This window comes from Pituophis catenifer, unplaced genomic scaffold (genome assembly GCF_029215685.1).
Source record: "Pituophis catenifer annectens isolate HBS135680 unplaced genomic scaffold, rPitCat1.0.hap2 SCAF_3, whole genome shotgun sequence".
In the NCBI taxonomy this organism is placed as follows: Eukaryota; Metazoa; Chordata; class Lepidosauria; order Squamata; family Colubridae; genus Pituophis; species Pituophis catenifer.
The window spans coordinates 9,431,993-9,459,977 of NW_027256883.1; the positions used below are offsets into that span (position 1 = coordinate 9,431,993).

The 27,985-nt window shown below is 42.4% G+C and overlaps 1 protein-coding gene across 2 annotated transcripts in view; it reads right to left on the bottom strand.

Annotated features, from left to right (window-relative positions):
* Positions 1-27,985, bottom strand: part of KHDRBS3 (KH RNA binding domain containing, signal transduction associated 3) — a 136,204-nt gene that overhangs the window by 50,748 nt on the left and 57,471 nt on the right. For both annotated transcript variants that reach the window (XR_011600291.1, XM_070942007.1), the window contains exons 3-5: positions 16,429-16,545; positions 10,067-10,213; positions 1,088-1,227 (exon numbers count right to left, since the gene is read on the bottom strand). Coding sequence is in view for 1 of the 2 variants with exons in the window: in XM_070942007.1 (XP_070798108.1) it covers positions 1,088-1,227; positions 10,067-10,213; positions 16,429-16,545 (404 nt within the window). In the remaining variant the exon portion in view is untranslated. The remainder of the gene's footprint in view (positions 1-1,087; positions 1,228-10,066; positions 10,214-16,428; positions 16,546-27,985) is intronic.

Here is a 27,985-nt window from a genome sequence, read left to right on the forward strand (position 1 = left end):
GCAATCTTGGAAGATTTTCTAATTTTTCCTGCACCTGTGGTACTCTGGGTACCACATCTGGGTCAGTCACCGGGACCAGAGGATTAGTGTTCTGAGCTTTGGATTGTGCTGGAGCTCCCCCTCAGGCAACTTCTTAAAATCTCTTCCCTAATTAATTCTTCTTACTTTAGACAGCAGAAGTATGTTAAGTAATACTAGGATTTCTATTTATTTATTTATTTATTTTCTCCTCGTTGGCCTCATTCTATGATTGCTTTGATTCTTTTTGCCATCTCTTTCTTCTGGCTAAATATCCTTTCTGAGACCAGAGCAAAACCCCTTTTTGTTTTCAACTTCTTGAAATATCTAGTGTCACCTAAAATTTTCCCCATTCCCCATTTAAAGTCCCCATCTGTAGTGCTGGAGCATTTGTGAATTTAATAAATGTTTATCTCAACACCATGAGATGCGTCCGAGAGGAACACTTTTATTATGAGCCTCAGTGGCGCAGTGGTTAGAGTGCAGTACTGCAGGGTACTTCTGCTGACTGCCGGCTGCCTGCAATTTGGCAGTTCAATTCTCACCAGGCTCAAGGTTGACTCAGTCTTCCATCCTTCTAAGGTGGGTAAAATGAGGACCCAGATTGTTGGGGGCAATAGGCTGACTCTGTAAACCGCTTAGAGAGGGCTGTAAAGCACCATAAAGCGGTATATAAGTCTAAGTGCTATTGCTATTACTGCTAAATTTTGAAGGCTTGTTAGGCTGCGAGGTATGAAGGCAAAAGATAGTGGTTAATAGGTAGTCTTCAAGTTACGACTGTAGCCTGGAATTACTGGTGTAAACCATGGTGACATTAAGTGCTCACTCATTTTATGACCATCCCTTTTTTTTTTGCCATGGTTGTTAAACAAATATTCCTATCATTAAGCCAACTTGGGAAGGGTTTTTTTTTATTTTTTTTGCAGGAAGTAGACTGTAAACCAGAAAAGAAAGCTGAAAATTGCAGTCACATGACCACAGCATGCTGCAAAAAAAACCTTGTAAAGTGAGCTTATTGCCAACAGCCCAAAATTTGATCTCTGCCACCCCCTGCCCCCGCACTGCATACCTTGCCAAAGCAGGAGATAGGCCTCCCCGTGCCCTTAAGGGAGGCTTTCCACGGACTACCGGAACTTCAGTATTTTCTGAGCCGCCATTCAAGTAAGTTAATTCCTGCAACTGTGCTTGTCGGATTTCATCATTGTAGTCCTGAACAGAAAAAAAAGAAAAAAAAGGGGGGGGAGGAAAAAGACATCACGCTGTTGAAGATGCACTCATGTCAAAGCCTTAAAAGCAATTTTTTTTTATTATTTCATGGTTCTATGGTTATAAGAACTGGTGGAGGCTTATTTTTATTTTTATTATTTTTTCGGTACAGGGCCGATTCAACACTTTGATAAAACAAAAATGGTACAAAACAAACATCTGAAAGAAAATCCGTGGGATTTAAGAAACTCAAGCCTGAAAGTCTCTCTTTTTTTTTTCCTTTAAGCTTACTTTAAGCTGGTGAGAAGGTGGGGAAAAAAGGCAGGAAGTGTCTTGCTGGATCAAGCAGGCTTTGAATTTTTTTTTCTTCCTCCTGTTTGTCCTCCGAATCTTGTGGGAAGAGATTTAATGTTTCTGTATCTACAGACTTTATTATTTGCCGTGGTCAACAGCCCTTTACACTCAGACCAGCTTTCTTTAAACTGCCTGCTGTCAACTTGTCTGTAACTACCACACTGCAGAAATCCCAGAAATGCAGTCCTCAATCGAATGAAGTCTTAAGAATTGCAGTTGCCAAAGTATCGTCCAGAAGTATTTAAGCTTACCCTGATAAGACAGACTGTAATCATCCAGGTCCTGCATTTGCTCTGTATATGCTGGGAGCCAGGCCCACGTAGTTAATATTAAATGCAAAACAGTTCCAAAAACAAACAGATTTTATTAAAACAGCTGAGAATTAACTCATTCTCAGCTTATTCCAAATTAAATGAAAGCAAAAGTTCTCAAAACACCTTCCGTTTATCTCTGACCTTGAAATAATTAGGCAAACTGCCAAAGGCTTTTCTTGGCAACAGTTCAGGAACAGAAGACGCTGACAAGAAAGAAATACATCCAAACACGAAGTAGATCTCTCAACGGTTGTTTTCTGGCAAAGAGGCCAAGAGCCGTTGCTGGTCTTTTAAGCCTTATGGGATCGGCCAATCATCTTTTGGCCTTACTCCTGAGTCGTCCTCTCTGCTTTAGCTGCTCTTGCCTTATGGCAGCTCTTCTCATATGTGCACTAGGAACAGGCTCCTCCTGTTCCTCTGTCTCTCTACTGTCAGCCTCTGGAGGCTTCGAAGTCTGCGCATCACTCCCCGATGGCCCTGACCCCATCTCTGCCTCTGATGCAGAGCCCTCATCTGGGCCTTCCCCAGCCTCCAGGACTGGCCCATGTTCTTCCTCAGCCTCATCGCTGTCTGACTCCGTTGCCAGCTCCGCAGGCTGCTGGCGGACCACAACAGTATAGTCAAGGAGACGCACTTCCCACAACCCAGCAAATAAGTGTGTTCTACCTTACACATCCCACATACAGCTTCCTTACTGAACCCTCTACGTAGTACAGATAGAGAAGATCCAGTGTAAACAGTAGCATCCGTAAAGAGCGGTTAATGGATGCACAATACTGTGAGGTCCTTGGTGCTTTCTGAGCTTGGTTCTTTTCTTGCAGACGTTTCGTTATCCAATTAGGTAGCATCATCGGTGCATTGATAATGTTACTTAGTTGGGTAATGAAACGTCAACAAGAAAACAGTTCAAGATCAGAGAGCAATAAGGACCTTACAGTTCATTCCCGAGCTACAAAATATTCTATCAGAGGTCTAAGATTTACTGAGCATTGATTGTGGAAGACAAATGCATCACAACCCAAGATAATCCATATCACGTAAGGTTCTACTGTCCATACCTTATTTCAGCCTAGGGTTTTTTGATGTAGAACAGTGTGTCGCAACCTTAAGACAGGTGGACCTCACCTGTTGGCTGAGGAATTCTGGGAGTTGAAGTGCAGCCATCTTAAAGTTGCTCTGGTTGAGAAACACTTATGTAGAGTGAAGAAAGATCTGAAGATGGGTCAAGAGCTTTGGGAATGGCCTGGTGGGAACCGCCTGTTAGATAATACGAAGGCCACAAACCAGTGGTGAAATCTAAAATTTGTTACTACCGGTTCTGTGGGCGTGGCTCGGTGGGGGTGTGTGTAATGTAACTGGGTAGGCGTGGCCAATTTTTTTTCTTTTAAAACCATTTTTTCTACAACCTCTTTGGCAAAGAGGTTGTAAAAAAATGTTTTTAAAAGGCTCTGACGATCCCAGCTGAGTTGCCTGATCGGCAGAGGCTTTTTTTTTCTTTTAAAAGCCTCTGCCGATCAGGCAACTCAGCTTGGATAGTCAGAGGCATTTGAAAGAAAAAAAAGCCTCTGCTGATTAGGCAACTAAGCTTGGATTGTCAGAGCCTTTTAAAAGTGTTGCTAATTTAACAACTGCAGTGATTCACTTAACCAACGTGACAAGAAAAATCGTAAAATAGGGTAAAATTCACTTCACGAATTTCTCACTTAGCAACATCCATTTTGGGTTCAACTGTGATCGTAAGTTGAGGACTACCTGTACTTAATATAATTAATAAAAGCACAGACTGAATTCTTCATTTGTATTCAGACGGAGGTCTATAGTTTTGCTGACAGGTTGATTTTAAGAACCTTGAAAAACCTCCAAGCAGAAGGCACCAGGCCACAAAAAAGAGGCAAGCAATACACTTTTCTATTCTCCGTTGACCGCCTTTTCAAGAGAACTGCAGGAATTCTTTCAGTTCCCAGAAGGCCTGCCCGTTCTAGAAAAAGATAGTTTAATAATCTTGCATATTAAAAGAAGATGCGTTCTTCCTCGTGCAGGATGGAGAGGGGAAAAAAAAAAAGCAAAATCGATAAATGAGCTGAAGTTAGCTCTTCAGAGCTCCATTTCTCTTGCAGAATATTCTATAATTGAGTTAGAGAACGTTGCGTAAAGGAGGATGAAGGAAGCCAATATGGTTTCTTTCATCTTACTCCCACAGGGACTCTAGATAGGTTTCCTTTCCCACTGAAGAAATGTTACTCCGGATGCTAAATTCATAAATCCTGTCAGGATTGCTAAACACTTCATTAACTGAACAACTGGAAGAACAGATTGAAAACATTAGTCTAAAAAATCCAAAAGACTATTGGGGGTGGGGGTGGGGGGGTGGGGAGAGAGAAGGCATGTCAGCTTTCATATAAAAGTTCATGTCTTTGTTGTGGGTCTGAAAATGCCCCCCCCCAAAAAATAGAACAAATTGCATTTCTATTCTGTTTTTTATATACATTTGTCGGCTGAAAACATCACAAATTTTAGCTGTAGGGGCATGAATCACAAATCTCTAAAGCAGTGATGGTGAACCTTTTTGGCACTGAGTGCCCAAACCGGAATGCGCATGCACAGGCATGTGCGCGCATGTGCTGGAGCGCCACAAACCCGAAAAATCAGCTGGTCTTTGGGTTTTGTTCCTGTTGTGGCCCGTACGCGGCCTGTGCAGCTAGTAGTTGATTCCAGCAGCGAGGAGGCTGGTGTGGTGCTGCACCAGCAGCCTGTGCAGCTGACACTCAAGTCGGACAGTGAGGAGGCTGGAGAAGATGTGGTGCCAGAGGCGGGGATTCAGCCAGGGCCTTCAGAACCTCCAGAAGCTCCTTTAAGTGAAGAGGAGGAGCCTCTTCTCAATGCACGGGCGCGCAGAGCTGCCAAAAGGCAGGAGTGGCTCCTCAGGAGGAGGTCTCCTTGAGAGTAAGGCTTGGGGCTAATTGGCCACTCCCTTAGCCTATTTAAGGAGGAACACCGACTGAAGCAATTTGCAGGGAACAACTTCGTTCACGTACCTTCGGGTTTTATCTTATCAGCTTCCTGCAACTTGCTTCTGGACATTCTGCCAACCACAGTAAGCTTTCAGTATTATTCTTTGAATTCTTGGCGGCTGTTAATGCAGTTAACATGCATTGTTGTTGTAAAAAACTGGTTTATTTAGTAAACTAAGGTTTGAACGGACTTTATATGTGCTACGTTCTTTGGGGTCCGTAGCTGGGGCAGAACAGTGCGTGCTGGAAACCCAAAGACCAGATGGCTGGCGCGCGCATGTGCACCGGAGCACCAGAAACCCAAAGATCAGCTAGCTAGCGCACACGCGCATGCCGGAAACAGAAAGACCAGATGGCTGGCACACGCATGTGCACTGGCCAAATGGCCTTCTGGTTTCCGGTGCTCCGGCACACACGAAGACCAGTTGGCTGGCATGTATGCTCATGCCAGAACCCAAGGGGCAGCTGGCGAGGACTCACATGCCCACAGAGAGGGCTCTGCATGCCACCTGTGGCACGTGTGCCATAGGTTCGCCATCATGGCTCTAAGGGAAGATCTTGAAGCCCGGATTTTAAGGTAATAAAGAATACATGCATCCATAGATTAATGTTAAACTCTAGTTACACATAATTAGGTCTGTGTTTTAAGAAGAAGCAAAGCTTTTAAGTCACAGAAGAATGAATGAAACAACAGCAACAAAGAAGAGCAACTAAAATGATTAGGGGACTGGAGGCTAAAACATATGAAGAACGGTTGCTGGAATTGGGTATGTCTAGTTTGATGAAAAGAAGGACTAGGGGAGACATGATAGCAATGTTCTAATATCTCAGGGGCTGCCACAAAGAAGAGGGAGCAAAGCTATTCTCCAAAGCATCTGAGGGCAGGACAAGAAGCAATGGGTGGGAACTAATCAAGGAGAGAAGCAACCTAGAACTAAGGAGAAATTTCCTGACAGTGAGAACAATTAAGTGGTGGAACAACTTGCCTCCAGAAGTTGTGAATGATTCAACACTGGAAGTTTTTAAGAAGATGTTGAATAACCATTTGACTTAAGTGGTGTAGAGTTTCCTGCCTAAGCAGGGGGTTGGACTAGAAGACCTCCAAGGTCCCTTCCAACTCATTCTATTCTATTCTATTCTATTCTATTCTATTCTATTCTATTCTATTCTATTCTATTCTATTCTATTCTATTCTATTCTATTCTATTCTATTCTATTCCATTCCATTCCATTCCATTCCATTCCATTCCATTCCATTCCATTCCATCCCATCCCATCCCATCCCATCCCATCCCTATCCCTATCCCTATCCGAAATTTCTGTGCTGAGCGCCTTGGTCTCTAGTTCAGATATTTATTTCATAGGAAGCGGGGAGGTGATTTTTTGTGCTTATTGAGATTTAAAAACACACAGCTTGTTTTCCAAACAAATATTGAAGATTGTTTAGAAGGAAGGTTTTACTACAAAACATTGAGCAAGCACTGAAACACCAGTGAAATGATATTAGTCTAGAGATACTAGAGATTAGTCCATATAGATAGTCCTCAACTTACAACACTTCATTCAGTGACCTTTCAAAGTTACAACAGCACTGGGGAAATAAGTGACCGATGACCTTTTTTCTCACTTACAACCATTGCATCCCCACGGTCACATCATCAAAAGTCAGATGCTCGGGAACTGACTCATATTTATGACGGTGGCAGTGTCCCAGGGTCATGTGATCATCTTTTGCAAAGTCAATGGGGAAGCCAGATTCACTTAACAACTGTGATACTAAACAACTGCAGTGATTCATTTAACAACTATGGCACGGAAAGTCGTAAAATGGTGACATAACTCACTTAACAAATGTCTCACTTAGCAACAGAAATTTGGGGCTCAATTGTGATCATAAGTCGCAGGCTACTTGTATTATTATCATCCTGGAGAATGTTGGTTGGTAGACAGGATCTTCAAGACAGCTATAGTCCTGGCACTATTTTATCTTCCTCCATAATTTTAACATAGTAACACACAGCCTTGCCAATGTGCTACAAGTGTTATATAACAAGTAGCTTACATATTTTCAGCCCCCAAACAGCAAACTTGGGTTTCAAGCTTCTTCACAACATTGTCATTTTATTGCAAAAGTACAAGAGTTATCTAACGTTCAGAAGATTTAGGGATGCATTCATTTCTGACTAAAATACATAATTTATCATGTCCTCATAATGGTAAATTCTATTAGTGTTTTTTAGGGAATTACAAAATGTATAAAATCTTGAAATGACTTATGTATAAGCCCATCCATGGATAAGCTGACCCCCTTTTAACCTAAAAACCGTGAAAAAGTGCCACCCCCAGATAACTCAACCCTCAAAATTTTCATATGTTTTAATTTTTAATAATTGGCTTATCCGTGGATAATCCGTGGATTATCCATTTTTCATGGCATTGTAGTTAAAAATTTGAGGGTCAGTTTATCTCCGGATGGGCTTATATGTGAGTATATACAGAATATATGGGTACTTTTTAAAGTATTATGTGTACGCATAAGAAAGCCCATCTGTGCATAGGCTGAACTCAATTTTGGAGGTGTATTTTGACACAGAAAATTCTCACCTTATTTGCGTGTATATATGTGGTACACTGCATGTCAAATCGTTTGCAACATACAGTAAAACTCAATCTAACATATTCCTGGGTAGAAGGTTAACAGTTAAAACTTAAATGACCATTAGATTCAATACAAATGTAAACCATCTGCATAATTTATGTCAATGACATAAATTGGCAGAATTAATGTAAAGTTCAGTGAACCATTTAAACTAGTACGAATACAATGAGTGAAACCCATTATTTTAGAGAAAATGTCCAAATATGTTTATTGTCTACTGAAGCTAAAATAAATTGGAGTCTAATCAAGGGTTTCCTGTACATGCAAATATTTCAATCCTTGAGATAACTATAAAGTGCTATTTCATCTGGTATTCTCCTCTTTTTGCATGGTTCGGCAAAAACATTTATGCTAGGCCATTAAAATATTTTAATTTTTAAGTATTTTAATGCTTCTATTCTGTAGGCTGCTTTCGATCATCTTAATGTTTTCCACTTTTATGGTGTTTTGAAATTGGCTTTTTTAAAAAATTTATCAGCAATGGGAAAGTAATCAAGAAGTATTTGTCCTAATAATCTACAACATGAACGTACCACACTCAACTGGATTGCCTGTTGCTACAGACTCATTTATTGCAAAAAAAAAAAAAATTACCATGCAGGTATTTGGAGAAAACTGCCTGATTAAAGTGATGGTCAGGTCAGTGTCTAATAATCAAATCTACTTGTAGGTAGCAGGTTGGGAAAATTGTCCAAATCATCTGCAATGGTATCAAAACAACAGAGTACCACTTTTGAATAATCATACATTAGAAAGTAAACACATGGGTTAAAATCATGGACTTCATATGCCTGCATTAACTTAGATCCAGGGGTGGGCTGCTGGGGGTTCGCAGGTGTTCGGGAGAACCTCTAGCTAAAATTCTGTGCAGTTCAGAGAACCTCCAAATCCCACTCCAGGCTGGCCCCTCCCATCTCACCCCTCCCCCTTCCAGGAGTCCCCATGCGGCCCGTTTTGGATGCAGGTTAAGTGCAGGGCACGCGCAGAGGGTGAAAAACGGGCCTACCAGACCTTTGGCCTATTTCCGGCCTCCAGAGGGCCTCTGGAGCCTGAGGAGGATGTTTTCGCCCTCCCAGAGGCTCGGGCAAAGCCTCCGGAGCCCGGGGAGGACAACCCCCCCTGCCGTGGTGCAGGAGGCTGACTAGGCCACGCCCACCCAGCAACCAGGCAGAGAACCCCTTGCTAAAATTTTTGAAGCCCACCCCTGTTTAGATCACCGAATTAATAATGCCGTAACAGTGTGAGATATGAATGGTAACACTCAACTTAAGTACAAAGGACCATAACTGTACATTTTAATCCACGACTGCAGGATTCACTGATAGTTGAAGATAATGGCAGTTATTCATAGTCATAAATATCTGTATATACAGTGCCTGTGTATCTCTTAAAATGAGGAAATTGGTTCAGGGCAGAAACAATTCTGCATGCATTACAGATAGTGCTTGATTTACGACCGTTAAGTCCCGAAATTTCCATTGCTAAGCAAGACAGTTGTTAAGTGATCTTTGTCCCATTTTATAACCTTGTCACAGTTGTTAAGTGAACGACTGCAGTTCTTCTTTTAACAACCCCCATAATCCCTTGCAGTTGCTAAGTATAATTTAGTTATTATGTGGCTTCCCCATTGATTTTGTCAGGAGGTGGCAAAAGATGATCACATGACCCCAGACTCCTGCAACAGTTATAAGTACATGCCAGTTGCCAAGCATCCAAATTTTGATCATGTGACCATGGGGATGCTGCAATAGTGTGAAAAATGGTCATAAGCTACTTTTTTCAGTGCTGTTTTGGCCTCAAGACGGTCATTAAAGGAATGGTTGTAAGTAGAGGGCTACCTGTATACCCTAACGGCCAAAATTGTGGAAACCTTTTGGGAAAAGTGTATTTTCTAAAACTAGCTAATAACACTTTTTTTTAGTACCATAAAATTATATATCAATGGAAAGATAAGTTAATCAAGAATGTAACCACAGGTGATATCGAGCTGGCCATGCCCCCTGGGCATGTCCATCCCGGTCCCCCAAAGTCAAACACAACCCTGATGAAGTACTGCAGGTTACTTCTGCTGATCACCGGCTGCCAGCAGTTTGGCAGTTCGAATCTCACCAGGCTCAAGGTGACTCAGCCTTCCATCCTTCTGAGGTGGGTAAAATGAGGACCCAGACTGTTGGGGGCAATATGATGATTCTGTAAACCACTTAGAGTGGGCTGTAAAGCACTGTGAAGTGGTATATAAGTCCAAGTGCTATTGCTATTGATGTGGCCATCAATAAAATCGAGTCTGACATCCCTGTGTTAGGAATGATTTTATTTTTTCTTAGTTGCTTTGCATTTTAACTTTTGTAACATTTTGTAATTCTTTTCATTTCATTTTAATTCTGTCTGCTGCCCAGAGTCACTTGTTGAGGTGGGTGGCCATAGAAACTGAAGAATGAATGAATGAATGAATGAATGAATGAATGAACAAACAAACAAGAACAATGGCAGTGATCGGTACTTACAGGAATGAGAAATTTCTTAATTTCTTCCAGTGCGTGTCCCATCCTGGCATAGGCTTCAGCTGGTGGGGCAAACACTTCGATGAGAACATGCAGATCATCGTTTAGATGGAAATACTTTGCTTCTCCACTTTTCCTCAATTCTTCTTCCTGGGAAGACAGAAAAATGTCACATGAAATCATTGCTTGAAGAAACGCATGGCAAGAAGTCAGAGAACGATCATGGATAGTTTTACACTGCTAGGGTTCGAGGGGTGGAGGGTGGGGGAAAGGAATAATTAACCAAAATGAATCTGTAAATAAGTATACCATATGGATTCCCCGTGTCATCACTTAACTAAATAATTCCAAGATACCATGGGGCCCACTCTGCTAATCTTTTATGGTATACAGGTAGTCCTTGAAGTATGACAACAATTGAGCCCTACATAACCGGCAACCAAGCCAATTTTATGAATAGAAAAACTAGGTCTCATGTTTTATAGATAGTAAGTATCTATACCAGGGGTCTCCAAGCTTGGCAACTTTAAGACTTGTGGACCTCAGCTTTGCTGGCTGAGGAACTCTGGGAGTTGAAGTCTAGAGGTGACCAAGATTGAGAAACAATATTATGTGGTACCAGAGAGAGAATTCTGAATTAGATTTAACTTTGCCAACAATGCTATTCATGGTTGCATCCCATAGCTTGTTCAACAAATCTACAATGGTCTGCCTCTTAATCAAAAATATGCTGGATTTTATACCACCGCCTTTGTAACCGGGGTGAAACAAGATGGAGTTACACATCTTCTAAAGAACTTCCAGCCTTATGGGAATTCTCAAAATCCTGCTATGCTCTTACGAAAAAGGTATATTTTGGATACTCCATTTAAAAGTGCTTATTTGCTCATGGATCCACCCACCACCAAGGCCTACATACCAGGAAAGATCTTGGAAACTGAAGGAAAAAACAAAACAAAACACCATCTCCCAGACTTTCTGGAAATGAAAGCGGAACAGATCCGTTGCCCTTTAGAGCTGTCAATCAGCTAAGTATTTTAATGCTGGCTTTAATATAGGCAACCTTCATCCTCATTCACCCTACTTTATCACACCAAAGGACGCACCCAACGAGTAAATGGCGTGACTTGATCTTTTTTTCCTCCTCCCCAACTACGAAATGCCACCAACTTCTGGCACATAACGTGAAGTCTGCTTTAAGTTTTCGTCTTTGTCACAATACTTTTCCCTCACCAAATGTTCTATTTCTGCTCTACTTCCTCTGTTTTGCCATTCCATCTTATCTCTGTTGCCTGGCAACTGAAATATTGCGATGCTTAGCAGATGCCATTGACCCTTTCAACACATATAGGTAATCACGGATGAACCACAGAGATGGGATAAAAGAGGGGAGGTAAAGGAAGGTCTGGAACAAATATGCCTTTTGGTATTTCGACCCCATCTAACTTACAACCTAGTTGATAAATTAAGTAAGCCACCTCATAATCTGGATTCTTTCTACCTACCTACCTACCTAGAGCATTTATTAAAATTAAGGCTGTGGCCCACCCCAGGTGTAGTGGAAAATGGAATGTGTGTGTGTGTGTTTGTGTGAGTATATCTACACACACACACACAAACTTCCATTTTCCACTGCACTTAGGTGAGACATTGCGTTTATTTTATTAAAGGCTTTGGGCATATAGCATTATGCTTTGCAGAGAATTAGATAATAGACTGCTTTGTAAATTAAGATAAATGGGTGCTGATTGGGGAAAAACAAAATTAGAAGTACAGAGCAATATTACTAATGATTTGAAGAGGGGCATTTAAGGGCATTCCTTACCCTCAAGTATATCAGAAGCCCCTCGTATACTGAATAGTCAGAAACTCACGATGGCCTCTTTTGCGTTGCTAGTCTATGTATGTTCTGAAGTGCTTCTATATTATTGTTCTAGTTAGGGTGTATTAAAAATACTCTACGCTACACTGTTTTTCCAGCAAGGACCTCAGACGCACATTTGACTGCTCTTGTTAAAAGTTCTTGCATCTTGTTTGTGTCGTTAATTATGAGCTACTTAGGCCTGTGTCGCTCAGATACCACTTCTGGGTAACCATCTTTTTAGTCTGATATTTATAGCAAAAATAATGGGATCGGTTGACAGGCCCGCGTAAATCGGGAAAGCTAACACACGTCAAAAGTACTGGGTAGTTTGAGGCTTGTAAGAAAGAACGGGTAGAAGAAAAGATATATAAAGGCTCTGTTCTTATTAGCCTCTCCGTTTCTTTATTTGTGGCAACGAGACAAACCGTATTCGGTCCCCTGCCTGCATTCCAGTGCTGTTTTACTTGTAACCTAATGAAGGCGGCTTTCGCACAAACAGGCTGAAGAACTGTTTTTATCCATGGGCTGTCAGACTCCTGAATAAGAAATAACACCATAACTACCGTATTTTTCAGAGTATAAGACGCACCGGAGTATAAGACACACCTTAGTTTTTGGGGAGGAAAATAAGAAAAAACTGATTGGCAGGTGGATCGCCCTCCCAGAATACCCCCAATCAGCTGTCCCCAGAGGTGAATTTTAGCAACAGGTTCCTTGGTTGTCAGCTCTGTGCCTTGCTTTGTTTTTTTGTTTTTTTGTTTGCTTTTTTTCCTGCCTCTGAAAGCCTCTGAAAGAGAGCTTCAGAAAAAAAGGCCTCTGAAGCTCTGTTTGGGGGCTTCTTTTCTGAAGCTTCGTTTCTGATGCTTTTTTCAGCTTCTGAAACCTCCCTTTGAGGAGCTGGGCGAGGCTACATCTGGAGTATAAGACGCACCCAGATTTTCACCCTCTTTTTTGGGGAGAAAAAGGTGCGTCTGATACTCCGAAAAATACGGTATGTAGTATGATGGACTGCAGGGCCGGCGCAACGTGTAACACGTTCACACTGGTGTAATAGGACTGAGTGTTTTGTTAATATGATTTATTGGGTTAGGGATTTTCTGTCTTCACGGTGAGTTGTATTGTGTTGGGGGGGGGGTGCACTGAGAGAGCTCAACCAATCTCACTGTACATATGTTGTGCACTGACAATAAAGATTTGAACTGAATTGAATGAAGAGAATTCTTTACATGGCTAGGGCCAGGTTATCTTCGAGACTGCCTTCTGCCGCATAGCTCCCAGCGACCGGTAAGATCCCACAGAGTTGGTCTCCTCCGGGTCCCGTCAGCTAAACAATGCCGGCTGGCGGGCCCGTGGGGGAGGGCTTTCTCTGTGGCTGCCCCAGTTCTCTGGAACCAGTTACTTCCTGAGGTCCAGACCATCCCCACCCTATTGGCCTTCCGAAAAGCGGTGAAGACCTGGCTTTTCCGGCAGGCCTGGGGCCGTTGATCTCGCTCTTGCGATCTGGTGAGATCCGGCCATGAATGGCGTGAATGAGTTTTTAATGTTTTTAATTTTTAAATGTTTTTTTATAATGATTTTTTAAAATATATTGTGAGCCGCCCTGAGTCTTCGGAGAGGGGCGGCATATAAATTGAATTAATTAAATCAAATTAAATTTACTTTTTAAAGCAATTTAGCAAAGTCCACACACAGAACCGAGTAGGAGCTGCGAGTAATAAATTTAATCTGGAACAAAAAAAGAAGAAGCTAAACCAGCTTTCAAGAAAATCCTTTTTAACAGTGAGAGCTATTAGGCTCTAATAGTCTCCCGTGGGAAACAATGCAAGCCCCGATATCCTGAATAATTTAAGAGTGAACAAAGCAGAGGGGGATACACAAACAATCAAGCCACCTGGTAAACAACCATCGCAGGGTCTACTAAGATGGGCCAAAGAGCACCCAGGATTGAAAGATAAAAGCGCACATGAAAACTGTAATAAAGATATTGTATGGTAATTGGGTGAGGGGCCTGTCAAGCAAAGTGAACAAGAGGATTACAGATGCTCCTTGCCGGTTCAGACAACAAATAAGAGCAAAGGTTATTGAAATACCAATAGCACTTAAGATTTATATACCACTTCACACTTGCTTTACAACACTCTCTAAGTCAGGGGCGTCAAACTCGATTTCATTGAGGGACACATCAGGGTTGTGTTTGGCCTTGGGGAGGGAGGGGTGTGTGGCCAGAGTGGGCATGGACTGCTTGATGTCACTGTCAGGGGCACCTGTGGCAGTGCTCTGCCAGGGAAAACGGGCTCCCGAGCTCCGTTTCTGGCTGCAAAGGCCTCCTGCAACCCTCTGCCAGCGAAAACAAAGCTCGGGCGGCCCTCCCGAGCTCCATTTTTGCTGGCAGAGGGTTCCAGGAGGTCTTCGCAGCCATCCAGTGCGGTCCTCCCGAGCTCCGTTTTCCCTGGCAGAGGGTTGCAGGAGGCCATCCCAGCCAGAAGTTGTGAATGCTCCAACACTGGAAGTTTTTAAGATGTTGGATAACCATTTGTCTGAAGTGGTGTAGGGTTTCCTGCCTAAGCAGGGGGTTGGACTAGAAGACCTCCACGGTCCCTTCCAACTCTGTTATTCTATGATTCTATGAATATGCAATCCTGGTCTGATTTGCTCAGAATTTTCAACCTACTTTATAATCTACATAATAAAAGAAGACGTAGAAGAGCAGAGATAATCAAGACCTGTGCTAGACAGTTTGATTAATCGTAATCTAAATGGAACTCTTGTCAAAGAGAGGCAAATGTGGGGTTTTTTTTATTTCCTTGTTTTACATACAGAAGTATAAGGGAAATAAATACAAAAACAGAAAGGGAAAAAACACATTAGAGCTCACTTTTAAGAGACAGTATTAAGTTCTGACCTCACTGAATGTAATTGATGAGACTTCCCATTGTGTAGGCAGAATATTGATTCATTGAATGAAAACAGAACACATATTATCTATTCCAGTGTTTTTTTTCAACTTCAACTTGGCAACTTTACCATGTGTGGGCCTCAGTTCCCAGCAAGCTGCCTGGAGAATTCTTGGAGCTGAAGTCCAATTGCCAAGGTTAAGAAATACTGCATCAGCAAGCTATATTTCCACTGTCACAAAATGAGTATCTTTGCTACTCCACTAAATCCAAGGTCACCCAGAGGCTTTCAGGCCTAAGGTGGGACTAGAACTCACCATCTCCTGCTGATTGGATCAAGGTCACCCAGAGGCTTTCAGGCCTAAGGGGGGACTAGAACTCACCATCTCCTGCTGATTGGACCAAGGTCATCCAGAGGCTTTCAGGCCTAAGGGGGGACTAGAACTCACCATCTCCTGCTGATTGGATCAAGGTCACCCAGAGGCTTTCAGGCCTAAGGGGGGACTAGAACTCACCATCTCCTGCTGATTGGATCAAGGTCACCCAGAGGCTTTCAGGCCTAAGGGGGGACTAGAACTCACCATCTCCTGCTGATTGGACCAAGGTCACCCAGAGGCTTTCAGGCCTAAAGTGGGACTAGAACTCAGCATCTCCTGCTGATTGGACCAAGGTCACCCAGAGGCTTTCAGGTCTAAGGTGGGACTAGAACTCACCATCTCCTGCTGATTGGACCAAGGTCATCCAGAGGCTTTCAGGCCTAAGGGGGGACTAGAACTCACCATCTCCTGCTGATTGGACCAAGGTCACCCAGAGGCTTTCAGGCCTAAAGTGGGACTAGAACTCAGCATCTCCTGCTGATTGGACCAAGGTCACCCAGAGGCTTTCAGGTCTAAGGTGGGACTAGAACTCACCATCTCCTGCTGATTGGACCAAGGTCATCCAGAGGCTTTCAGGCCTAAGGGGGGACTAGAACTCACCATCTCCTGCTGATTGGACCAAGGTCACCCAGAGGCTTTCAAGCCTAAGGTAGGACTAGAACTCACCATCTCCTGGTGATTGGACCAAGGTCACCCAGAGGCTTTCAGGCTTAAGGTGGGACTAGAACTCACCATCTCCTGGTGATTGGACAAGTCACCCAGCAGCTTCCAGGCCTAAGGCAGGACTAGAACTCCCAGTCTCCTAGTGATTGGCCCAAAGTCACCCAGCTGGTTTTCATGCTTAAGGTGGACTACAGCTCACCATCTCCTGATTTCTAATCTACCTTAACCACTAAACCAAACATGCTGCCTAAGTGAAATAAAGGTGAAATCGAGTGCCTATACCATGGTGGTGTTCATGAGGAGGAATTTGGAGGCTAGTTTGGGCAGTCAAACAGTCCATTCCAACTATCCTCAAAAGGCATGCAAAAAACCTGAATGTTCTCCGAGGCAAGGGATGCATGGTGGGAAGAGCAAAATGCACGCAGAATGCAAATCGGGATAGGTCATTATGTATACCTTGACTTGTGTTTGCTTTAATTCTCCCCAGGCTACCCTAGGATTGGTGAGGAAAGACACACATACACAGCAGTACAGTGCACGCTAATGATCTTCCGCCAGCAATTTTACCTTTGCTTTATCCCTCATGGATCCTTTTCCCAATATGGACATTTTTGTCAATGTCTCCTCTTGCAAGCGCTTCAGAGAATTGCCGCGCGGGCCCAAAAGTTTCCCCACAAAGTTGAACTGAAAGACAAAATAAGCAACAATAAAAACCAATAAAGTATCTACCCACAGTGCTAAGAGAAGCTGTAAGCTTGACTTAAGATTCGTGCCGGGGATAAAATAAAAAAAATGCTGCTGAAAACAGCACTTGTCTATTTCTGGGAAATAAAGAAACACATTAAGCTGTAAATTTTGTTGCTGCTGAGGACGAGTGAAAGGAGGAAGAGAGAAAAAAAATTATTACCATAATGCTAGCACTTTTGCTGCTGGCAGCTTTCTTTACATTAAAAAAAAGTTCTCGGGTAACACAAAGAGACATAAGAAGTGAAAAAGGCACAAAATATTTTATAGGGATCTGAAAAAATGTGGAGCTCCAAGTCAGTCAAAGATAATAAAATGATACCCATCGAGTTAATCCATTACAGTGGAAATCAGATCCGGGGAGGCCTCATCTTAGGACCACAACTGAGCCCAAAGTTTATGTCGCTAAGCAAGACAGCTGTTGAGTTTTGCCCCATTTTATGACCTTTCTTGCCACATTCGTTACATGAAACACTACAGTTGTGAAGGAAATAACACAGTCATTAAGTAAGTCTGCCTCTCTCATTGACTTTCCTTGTCAGAAGGTCCCAAAAAAGTGGGACTTTCCTTGTCAGAAGGTCCCAAAAAAGTGATCACACGATCCCAGGACACTGCAAGCATCATAAGAGCCTTGGTAGCGCAGCAGTCTAAAGTGCTGTTAAGTAGCACCAGCTGCCTGCAATTACTGCAAATTCAAATCTCACCAGGCTCAAGGTTGACTCAGCCTTCCATCCTTTCGAGGTAGGTAAAATAAGGACCTGGTTTGTGGGAGCAATAAGCTGACTTTGTATAAAAAAGAACACCGCTTTTGGGGGGGAGGGCAAAGCCCTACCAAGCAGGTATTTACAAAAGTATGAAGGCTATTGCTTAACACATTGTAAGCCGCCCTGAGTCTCCGGAAAAGGGCGGCATATAAATCGAACCAATAAATAAATGTATGCCAGTTGCCAGGCATCCAAATTTTGATCACATGACAAGGGGGAATGCTGCAACGGTCGTTAAGTGTGAAAAATTGTCATAAGTCACTTTTTTAGTGCTGTTGTACCTTCATTGAACGAATGGTTGTAGATGGAGGACTACCTGCAAAGGATTAGATTCCGTGAATGGTGAGCTCAAAGATTTTAAAAAAGGCAGACTTTTCTATCTCTTCCTTCTCCATTCTCTAGAAAGTTCCTTGGGAAACCCTCCTGAGCACCCGGGGATCTGTAAGGTGTTCATGAAGCGTGGCCAAAATGGTTGCGTCAACTGGAAGAAATGCTCAACCAGTAATCCTTCTAAACAAAAGTGTGGTAGTTGTCAGACATATTAAACCATTTTTTGAAAAAAAAAAAAAAAAATCCTCCACATTTGAAAGACCAATTCTAAAAGCGGAGAATAGGACAGTCCTTGAGGTAAGACAGCATATGGACCGTTGCTCATTATAGCCGTAAGCTGTAATGTTTGTAAAATGATCATATGACCCACCCAGTTGTATGATCACTGTTACAGGTATCGATAAGAGATGGTTGGAACCTTGCATCTGGGTCATAAGTCCACCCTTTTCAGAGAGATCGTAACTTCAATGGTTGCTAAGGAACCAGCTTTGAGTCGAGGACCATTTATAATGGTCCAAGAGGCCACATGGAATCAGGCCTCTGCAACTTATGAATGCTCAAGTGATGGAAATCTTCTCAAGTAAAGCTCATCTGGATTCAAATGGTCTTTGCTTCCGGGGGCAGACAAGGAGCCATGACTTAGAATAACTTCATTGTCACTTTGAATGTACACTAATCGACATGCATTAAAATGAAATTTTGTTGCGTACCGCTCTCAAAGGGTCACCACCTCCAACATACACTACTTAAACATGACGTAAAAAATGCAGAAAAAACTAGGGAGTAGAAAACTAGGGACCACCTGTGGTAGGAAGGTAACAGCGTTCTGTGCGCCTTTGGCATTTAATCATGCCAGCCACATGACTACCGAGACGTCTAGCTCTTTGGCTTTGAAATGGAGATGAGCACCACCGCCTAGAGTCGGGAACAGATCTAAGCACCCGCCGGGCCACTCTGGAAACAGCAAAGGACCGACCCGCAGTGCCTCTGCCAGTGAAAACGGAACTCAGGAGGGCCACATGCAGCCCTCCTGAGCTCCGTTTTAGCTGGCAGAGGGTTGCCAAAAGCAGTCGCAGCTGAAAACGGAGCTTGGGAGGCCATTTTTGCTGGCAGAGTGCTCAGATCACCACAGCCCCCCCACCCCCCCCCCCCACATGTCGAGCTGGCCACACCTATTCTGGACCCCTGAGGTCAAACACAACCCTGATGTTGCCCTCCATGAAATTGAGTTTGACACCCCTGACATGGAGAAACGACACAGTCTATTTCGGGTGTATACGTGTACATGGTGAGAAAAATGAATCTTGTGAGTTTACCAAACGGCTGGCGTAAAGCATAAAGCTGTTCCGGAATCTGGTAGTCCTGCTAGAAATACTTTGAAATCCTCCTCCCAGAGGGGAGCAACAGAAACAGACCGTAAAGTGGGTGTGTGGGGTCTCTGACAATGCTTTGAGCTCTAAGTGCATAGCGCTTATAAGTAGTATCCTGAATAACGGGAAGTCAGCTTCCTATGATCTTCTCAGCTGTCCGTACCACTCTCTGTATGGACTTTCTATCTGAGGCATTGCTTAAAGTATGGATGAAATTTCTACTGATCCATTTTCTCCCTGTATCTCACAAAGTATCTGATGACAAGTCAGAGAAAGGCAAGGTCTAGATCAGGGTTGTTCACAGGTGGTTGGGAAATTCTGGAAGTTCAAGACCACAAGTCTTAAAGTTGTCAAGATTGGACCTCTCTAGTTTAGACACTGAAAAAGCTCATCTCTACTGGGAATGGGCAGAGATTGACAAGAGATGACACTGACATTCTAGGGCAAAAGAAGATAAGACTTGACAGAACCAGCTGAGATGTTTTCCAGCAGTGGGAAGGCAATCTGTCTCTGATCTGACCCTCAAGGGATAAAACCTAAAAATAAGTGCTCTCTTGAGGAGAAAAAATAGTCCCCTTGAGGACTGAATGGCCTTTTGATGAATGGAAGATGGCAAAAGTACCAGTGATGCAGTGTAAGATGTAGCATTCATGTTCTTTGGACAGATTATTTCAGCTCTTTTGGGCTAGCTCAGAAGGAGCCCCAGAGATTACTCAGAACTGTGGAATTTATTGTTCTTTTTTTGCCTTTCGAACGCCTGCGGAATTTCTATTGGATTGACTGTCACGGAGTTGGAGAAACCTGTCCAGTTAAGATTCTTAGATAGCAATCACTGCATCCAAGTTTGCCTTACCATTTTGTCGGTTTTCTGTAGTTCTTGGTCCCTTAGCCCATAACTGGGAAAATGTTTAAATGTAGGAAACTCGTGTCAGACTGTACCTTAGCATGAACATGTATAACTGCTGGGTTGCATTTGTATTTGGAAGAGCCATGGTGGCACAGTGGTTAGAATGCAGTACTGCAGGCTAATTCTGCTGACTGCCAGCAGTTCAAGTCTCATCAGGCTTAAGGTTGACTCAGCTTTCCATCCTTCCAAGGTGAGTAAAATGAAGACCCAGATCGTTAAGGGCAATATGCTGTTTCTGTAAACTGCTTAGGGCTGTAAAAGCACAATGAAGCAGTATATAAGTCTTATTGCTATTGGTATTAGATATATGTACAGGTACTCCTCAACTTATGATCACAATGGAGGTCCAAATTGCTAAGACATTTGTCTTAAGACATTTCTTAAGTGAGTTTTGCCTCACTTTATGACTTTCCTTGCCACAGTTGTTAAGTAAATCACTGCAGTTGTTAAGTTGGTACCGTGGTTAAGTGAATCTGATTTCCCCATTGACTTTGCTTATGAGAAGGTTGCAAAAGGGGTGTCAAGCCTGAATTTGATTGGGGTGTGGAACTGTTTGTATCATTGGGTATTTTGACATGAATTCAGTTTGAGGCTGAAGGAGGATAGAGCCTTCAGTCAAAACATCATTCCTAGCCGATGAGTCAACCACATTCCAACAGCTGGTTGACCGGAGGACAGAAGTCGCCAAGCAACCAGTTCCCATCTTGGTTGGACAATGTGACAGTTTGTTTTGGGAACTTGAGAAACTGAAACTTATATTGGGGTGAAAAGCCCGGGAACTTCAGTACTGGCTTTTCGCCAGTAACACCAAGATGATGTATCTAAATAAATTTGGTCTTTGAGGAAAAGCAATGGGTGTATTTGTAATGGATGCATTACTTGGAGCCTGACAGGGGGATCATGTGACTCCAGGACACTGCAACTGTCATAAATATGAGTCAGTTGCCCAAGCATCTGAATTTTGATCACGTGACCATGGGGTTGCTGCAAGTCACAAGCGTGAAAAATGGTTGTAAGTCGTTTTTTTCCCAGTGCTGTTGTAACTTTGAATGGCCTCTAAATGAAGTGTTGTAAGCCAAGGATTGCCTGTATTTGTATGGTTTTATTGCATTAAATGTTGTAAGCTACCCAGACTCAGTTTGTGGAGAGAGAGAGAAAAAGAGAGGGGGGAGGGGAAAGGAAAGGAAGCCAAGAGATATTTCACAGCATCATGGTGTTCCTTCTTTCCCTGTGCTAATTATTATTATTAATTCCCCTCTGTCTCAAGATAGCCATATTTTTTTGTAGCTAGCCGTAGCACAGAAACAGCAACTTTTCTCAGGAATGCTGATTAGGGAGCTACCAGGATAGAAAGAGGAAGTTAAAACAATTCTGGCTCAGGGAAGATCTGGAGAGAGACATTGTTAAAGCACCTTTCTCTCCCCCAATAATACCGATTGGGGGATTCTCTGTTGATTGGGGGATTCTCAGCAGCGTAAAAGTGGTCAAAAAATACATTCTCTTCCCCTCAGATCAGCCTACAGTCAGGTTGCTCTTTTTTTAAAAAAAAATCCTGGCTTCTGTTTCCAATGTATTCTGCCAATTGCAGTCCAACAACTCATTTGGAGGGCAATAGATTAGGGAAGGCTGAGCCAAAAAACTCAACAGAGCCTTTGCTGTCAAAGTTGGGAAGGGAAAGCCAGAAAAGAATCAGCAGCGGGTCAAGCACTTAATGAGAGGAAGTAAAATTAAGAGTTATTCCATTTGCTTTTCCTGAATGTTGTTTTCATTTAGCCAATAGTACCCAGAGATAAAGCGTTATGCTACCTTTACGCTAAAAGAGCTGCGGTGGCGCAGTGGGTAGAGTGCGGTACTGCAGGCTATTTCTGCTGACTGCCGGCCGCCTGCAGTTTGGCAGATCGAGTCTCACCAGGCTCATGGTTGACTCAAGCCTTCCATCCTTCCTCGGTGGGTAAAATGAGGACCCAGACTGTTGGGAGCAATATGCTGACTCTGTAAACCATTTAGAGAGGGCTGTAAAGCACTGTGAAGCGGTATATAAGTCTACGTGCTATTGCTATTTTTCAAATTGGGTTGGTAGGTAGATAGAACTCCAACAGATGCAAAAGATTATGTGAGATGCTCCAACGGATTTGAACGATCTTTGAGACAGATTGTTGAGGGGCCTCTGGATTTTAGAAATCCATACAGATCGTCCTCAACTTAAACGAATTTGCTCAGGTACCGTTCCAATTTACAACTGCGCTGAAAAATGTGACTTGTGACTGTTTTCCACACTTATGACCACTGCAGCCTCCCCATGGTCAGATGATCAAAATTCAGATGCATGGCAACTGACTCGTATTTATGACGGTTGTGGGGTCCCGGGGCCACGTGATCACCTGTTGCAACCTTCTGTCAAGCAAAGTCAAAGGGGAAGCTAGATTCACTTAACAACCGCGTTACTAACTTCAAGAATGGCAGTGGCTCACTTAACAACTGTGGCAAGAAATGTTGTAAAAGGGGGCAAAACTCACTTAATTGTCTCGCTTAGCAACAGAAATCTGGGGCTGAATTGTGGCCATAAATCGAGGATTACCTCTAATGAAATATTGCTGAAGGCACCGTAGATTTTATTGTAAAAACCTATAAATATAGGGACGCTGAGCTTGTTCGAAAGGTTGGCAGTTCAGCGGTTCGGATCCCTAGTGCCGCATAACGGGGTGAACTCCCGTTACTTGTCTCAGCTTCTGCCAACCTAGCAGTTCGAAAGCGTGTAACAAATGCAAGTAGAAAAACAGGGACCACCTTTGGTGGGAAGGTAACAGTGTTCCGTGTGCCTTTGGCATTTAGTCATTCCAGCCACATGACCATGGAGACGCCTTCAGGCAGCGCTGGCTCTTTGGCTTTGAAACCGAGATGAGCACTGCCCCCTAGAGTCAGGAACGACTAGCACATAGGTGCAAGGGGAACCTTTACCTTTACCTTTTTATAAAGAAAGACCACCTGTCCTGGTAGGCTCTATCTCCCTCTCTCTATATAAAGTGTCTTGCCTTATTTATGTGATTCATTATTTTCTAGTACACCTTAAAATTATCCCTGGTCTTCTAACCAAATGGACTGCCGAGTTGATCTCTCCCTTCTGCCGTTATTCACAGAGGTTGAAGACTTTATCAGATGAATTTTACATTTTCAGAAAACAAGGTAGAATGCAGACTATTATATTTCCTCTATAGTGCAATTGAATATGACAACAATATCTAAAATTACATTGTTGTATTTGGAAATTCAAGATGTAACTGCAAATCGGGAAATTATCTTACATTTCACCAAGAATAGTATTACATCCTGAGCAGAGTTTGAACCACCCGTTTGTTTTTTTTTTCATCCTGTCTTCCGCCTTTCTTTTCCTGGAACTCAATCCATTCCCTTGTTTGATTCAGAGTTCTTAGAAACTCAAATGCTTGCAAGCATTATATAATGTTTCACACTGGTTTATAGTCACGTTGAGCTAAATTTTCAAAGAAACCTTTGACAGTCACATAATGTAGACATTCTGAGCAAGCTTAGCTGTCATTGCAGAAGACTAATTCCTTCTTCTGGAATAAATCAGGGATTTTTTTTTTTAAAAACAGTGGTGCTAAGTGAGTCAGGGAAGTGCATTTACAACAGCCCTGAAGAAATGATCCAATGGCACATTTGATAGGCATGGCAATAATACACAAAAAAACAAGATTATATGACAGACGTGACAATTCCAAAAATATTCATCGTATCCTTATAGTCGTTTTCTTTACCCTTTCGTCAAATCTGAACCTGATACCCATTGTTGCAATTCCATTTCTTCCAATCATCATCATCATTTAATGACCCCATCATCCCTTGCGGGGTGGAATCTGGCCAACTGAATGGAACTAGCATAGCGTTTAATGACTGGATGCCCTTCCTGTTGCCAACGTGGAGCTTTGTTCAGCAGATATATTCTCATTGTGCCCAGAGACAGAAATATCTGCCTCTACCTAGGATCGAACTCACAGCCTCTTGATTGTGAGGTGAGAGCTCCACCTCTAGGCCACTGCACCACTCTAAATCCATTTCTTCCAATGTAGTGTGATATTTCTGTGATCACCCTCTAACAGGCCAAGTCAATGGGGAAGCCAGGTTGGCTTCACAACCATGATAATAACTTACCAACTGCAGGGAAGGCCCTTAAGCACTATGGCAAGAAAGGTCATTAAAATGGGGCAAAACTCACTTAACCACTCTCTTGCTTAGCAACAGAAATGTTGGGCTCAATTGTGGTCATAACTCTACCTGATATTTCCTCCCACATCTCCTCCCACTTATGACTGTATGACTGTAACGTTGCTGGTATCCTTAAGATTTATATTGACCATTTCCTAATAGGATTGGATTCAGGGGTGAAATGCTCCTGGTTTGGACCAGATCGCCCGATCTGGTAGCGATGGCAGCGGGTGGTTCAGAGAACCGGTAGCAAAAATCCCTTCCCCCGCCCCCCATGCCCAGCTGAGCCGAGCGATCATCAGAGGCTTTTTTTTAAACTTTTAAAAGCATTTTTTCTACAACCTCTTTGGCTGAAAAAATGCTTTTAAAAGTTAAAAAAAAAAGGTCTCTGATGATCGCGCGGCTCAGCTGGGATCGTCAGAGGCGTCTAAAAGCATTTTTTTCTGCAACCTCTTCGGCCAAAGAGATTGTAGAAAAAAACAAATGCCTTTAAAAGCCTCTGGCGATTCCAGCTGAGTTGCCGGATCGTCAGAGGCTTCTAAAAGCATTTTTTTCTGCAACCTCTTAGGTTGCAGAAAAAAAGCTTTTAAAAGTAAAAAAAGGTGGTGGCCATGTCCACCCAGTCACATTACCCCCACCACCACCAAGCCACGCCCACAGAACCGGTAGTAACAAATTTTACATTTCACCACTGATTTGATTGCTTACTTGTTCCCTATGACTATCATTAAGTCTTGTACCATATGATTCTTGACCAATGTTTCTTTTATGTACACTGAGAGCATATGCACCAAGACAAATTCCTTGTGTGTCCAATCACACTTGACCAATAAAAAATCCAATCCAATCCAATCCTATCCTATCCATTTATTTCAAGGGGCTACTTGAGGAGTCTTAGCAGTTCCACCTAAGACAGCAATCTAGTCCACATCTAGACAGGCACGGTCATTCCAAACTGTCAAAAGGACGCAGTATCTAAGCGTTATAAAGAGCAAATTCAGAAGGATGCTTCAACTTTTCCATGAAGCATCGGTCCCCAATGCTTTACACAACCCTAACAAATAATAATTTAATTAGTATTTAAATTGAGACTCAGGTAAGGCAGATTGGAACTCAACCTAGGTGTCTAAATACAGCGTCCCTTGTCTTCTAGGAAGATTCTCAATTATCCAGGTCATGGGTGTCCCAAAAGTGCTTTCCCAAAAGGCAATTGGACTTTGTTCTTCTTCTTGTTGTTGTTTTTTGGTTACATCTGATGTCAGAACTGAAGAAGCTCCTTGAATGAAAAGCGAAACAGTTTAAAGGGGGAACCCCCCCCCCACAAGAAAGTACAGTTGCCTTTTGGAAAAGCACCTTTGGGATGAACATCCCTTCTCAATTTTCTCTCGTTGGCAAGTTTAGTAAAATCAGGACTGGTTAACCCTTGAGTGGAACATCCCTAGGGAATTCGAGGGGCAAGACAATCCTAGTGATTTAACAAAAGCCCAATGGGTGACAACATATTGAGGGACAATCTCTGATATATAAGAAATACTGTGTTACTGCTGTAAATATACAGCATGTATATATAAATATACATAAATATACAGCATGTATATGTAAATGTACACGCCTCTTAAAAGTTTTATAGAACCAGACATGGTAGAGGGAACATGCAGCCATCAACTAGCTATTTTCCCTCTGATTTGTATGCAAAATTTCATTGGGAAAGATCAATTTCCGTAAATTTGTTTATTCTGAGGCCATTTCTCCGCTATCGTGACTAATAACATCTTGACGGCATCATTCAGATCTCGCTAAAATGATTGAAGCCCCAAATTCATTGTTATTACTTTGGCACGTTGTTATTACGTTGGTTGGATGACTTAAAGACGTTACAAACTGCTATTTGGAGAAATGCATTTGCTCCTTAGACCCTGGATTTGATTTAGTTTGTTTTAACAAAAAGAGAAGATGCTTATCGTCGTTTAACTAGCTAAGGAACAAACAGGACGGAGACAATACAAAGAGCTCACAATGGAGGAAATAAAGCTAGAGACACTTCCCCCAAAACTATTTATATCACCGGTCTACAAATTTTGGAAAATTATCAACCTCTGAGATAAAATATGTTAATTTTACGTATTTTGATTAGATGAATTAGAAAAGTGTTCCGATATCTCAGGGACTGCCACAAAGAAGAGGGAGCCAAGCTATTCTCCAAAGCCCCTGAAGGCAGGACAAGAAGCAATGGGTGGAAACTAATCAAGGAGAGAAGCAATTTAGAACTAAGGAGAAATTTGCTGACAATGAGAACAATCAATCAGTGGAACAACTTGCCTCCAGAAGTTGTGAATGCTCCAACACTGGAAGTTTTTAAGAAGATGTTGGATAACCATTTGTCTGAAGTGCTGCAGGGTTTCCTGCCTAAGCAGGGGGTTGGACTAGAAGACCTCCAAGGTCCCTTCCAACTCTGTTATTCTATTCTAAAACAGGTGATGAAGGTGCTGGTTGGTTAAAGTTTTCAACATATTTCACAATAAAGATTTATACACAGGCGGATATATTTGGCTACAAGAGAGAGAGGTATCTAATGACCATGATGCCTCGTAACTTCTCAACAAAGTATAGTAGAACAATGAAAATGGTACCACATGGAAGTGTATAAATTTATCTTCACTTTGGGAACAGCAAGGCAGATGACTAGGAAAAACACGTGGAGAATTTGCTTAGGTCCTATAAAGCACTTGGTGCAAACATGCCACTGAAAATTCACTTGCCACTTACACTTGCATTTGGACTGTTTCCCTTTGAACTGTAAGGCAGTGAGTGATGAGCATGGGGAGATTCCACCAGGATATCGGCAGGCATGGAGAAAAGATACCAAGGGAAATGGAGTCCATCCATGCTTGCCGATTACTGCTGGAATCTCCCCAAGGGTGCAGTCCACAAGAGAAAAGCCACAAAGCCCAGTTTAGATACCGAATAAAGATTGAACCTTGTCGTTTAATCTGAGGTTAGAGCTTGTCAATTTTCATGCAAAAATCAGGAAAATGTTACATGAAAAACCAGTAAATGCACGGAAAGTTATGTTATTGGAATCAATAAAAAGATAAATTTATAATGATTGCTGTGGCACCATTCTCATTGCCATATCACATTTTGCAGAAAAAATTATGGAGAATAATAGCACACACCCCTCATAATTTTGAATTAGTTGGACGCAATTTTGACCTGAAGCTCTTATCTTGGAAATTGGAACCAATTAATACTCAGGACTTAATTTTCCTTTATTAGTGATCCAATTCTGGTCAAATTAAGCTACTTTCATTTCCGAGGCTTTCTCCTTGTAGACCAGTGTATTCATCAATGATTTAAACTCTGAATTCGTCACATAACTTCCTCCCCCAATCTGGGACTAGCTAGGCTGGCTGGGAATTGTAGTCCCAAAGACTAATCTAGCTGGGAATTATAGGAGAAAAAGCCCAACCAAACTGAAGGAGGTCAAATTCACCAAAGCTGCCTCTTAATTGATCATCTGGGCTGTAGTTTTCAACCTGTGGCCCGTGGATCTCGGTGATGTTGTCACAGGGGCTCCACGAAGACTTGAAGTAATGTTATAATTTAAATCTTGAGTTAAATTTTGGTGGTTGATGGCCACAAAAGGTATTTAAAGGTGGTTCATGGTGAAGAAAATTACGGATCTAGGTAGTCATAATTGAAGTTAACATGGGACTTGGGCAATTTATAGGGAGAACAGGAAAAATTCAGCAGCTTTTGCAAACTTTTAATCTTTGAGAAAGCCA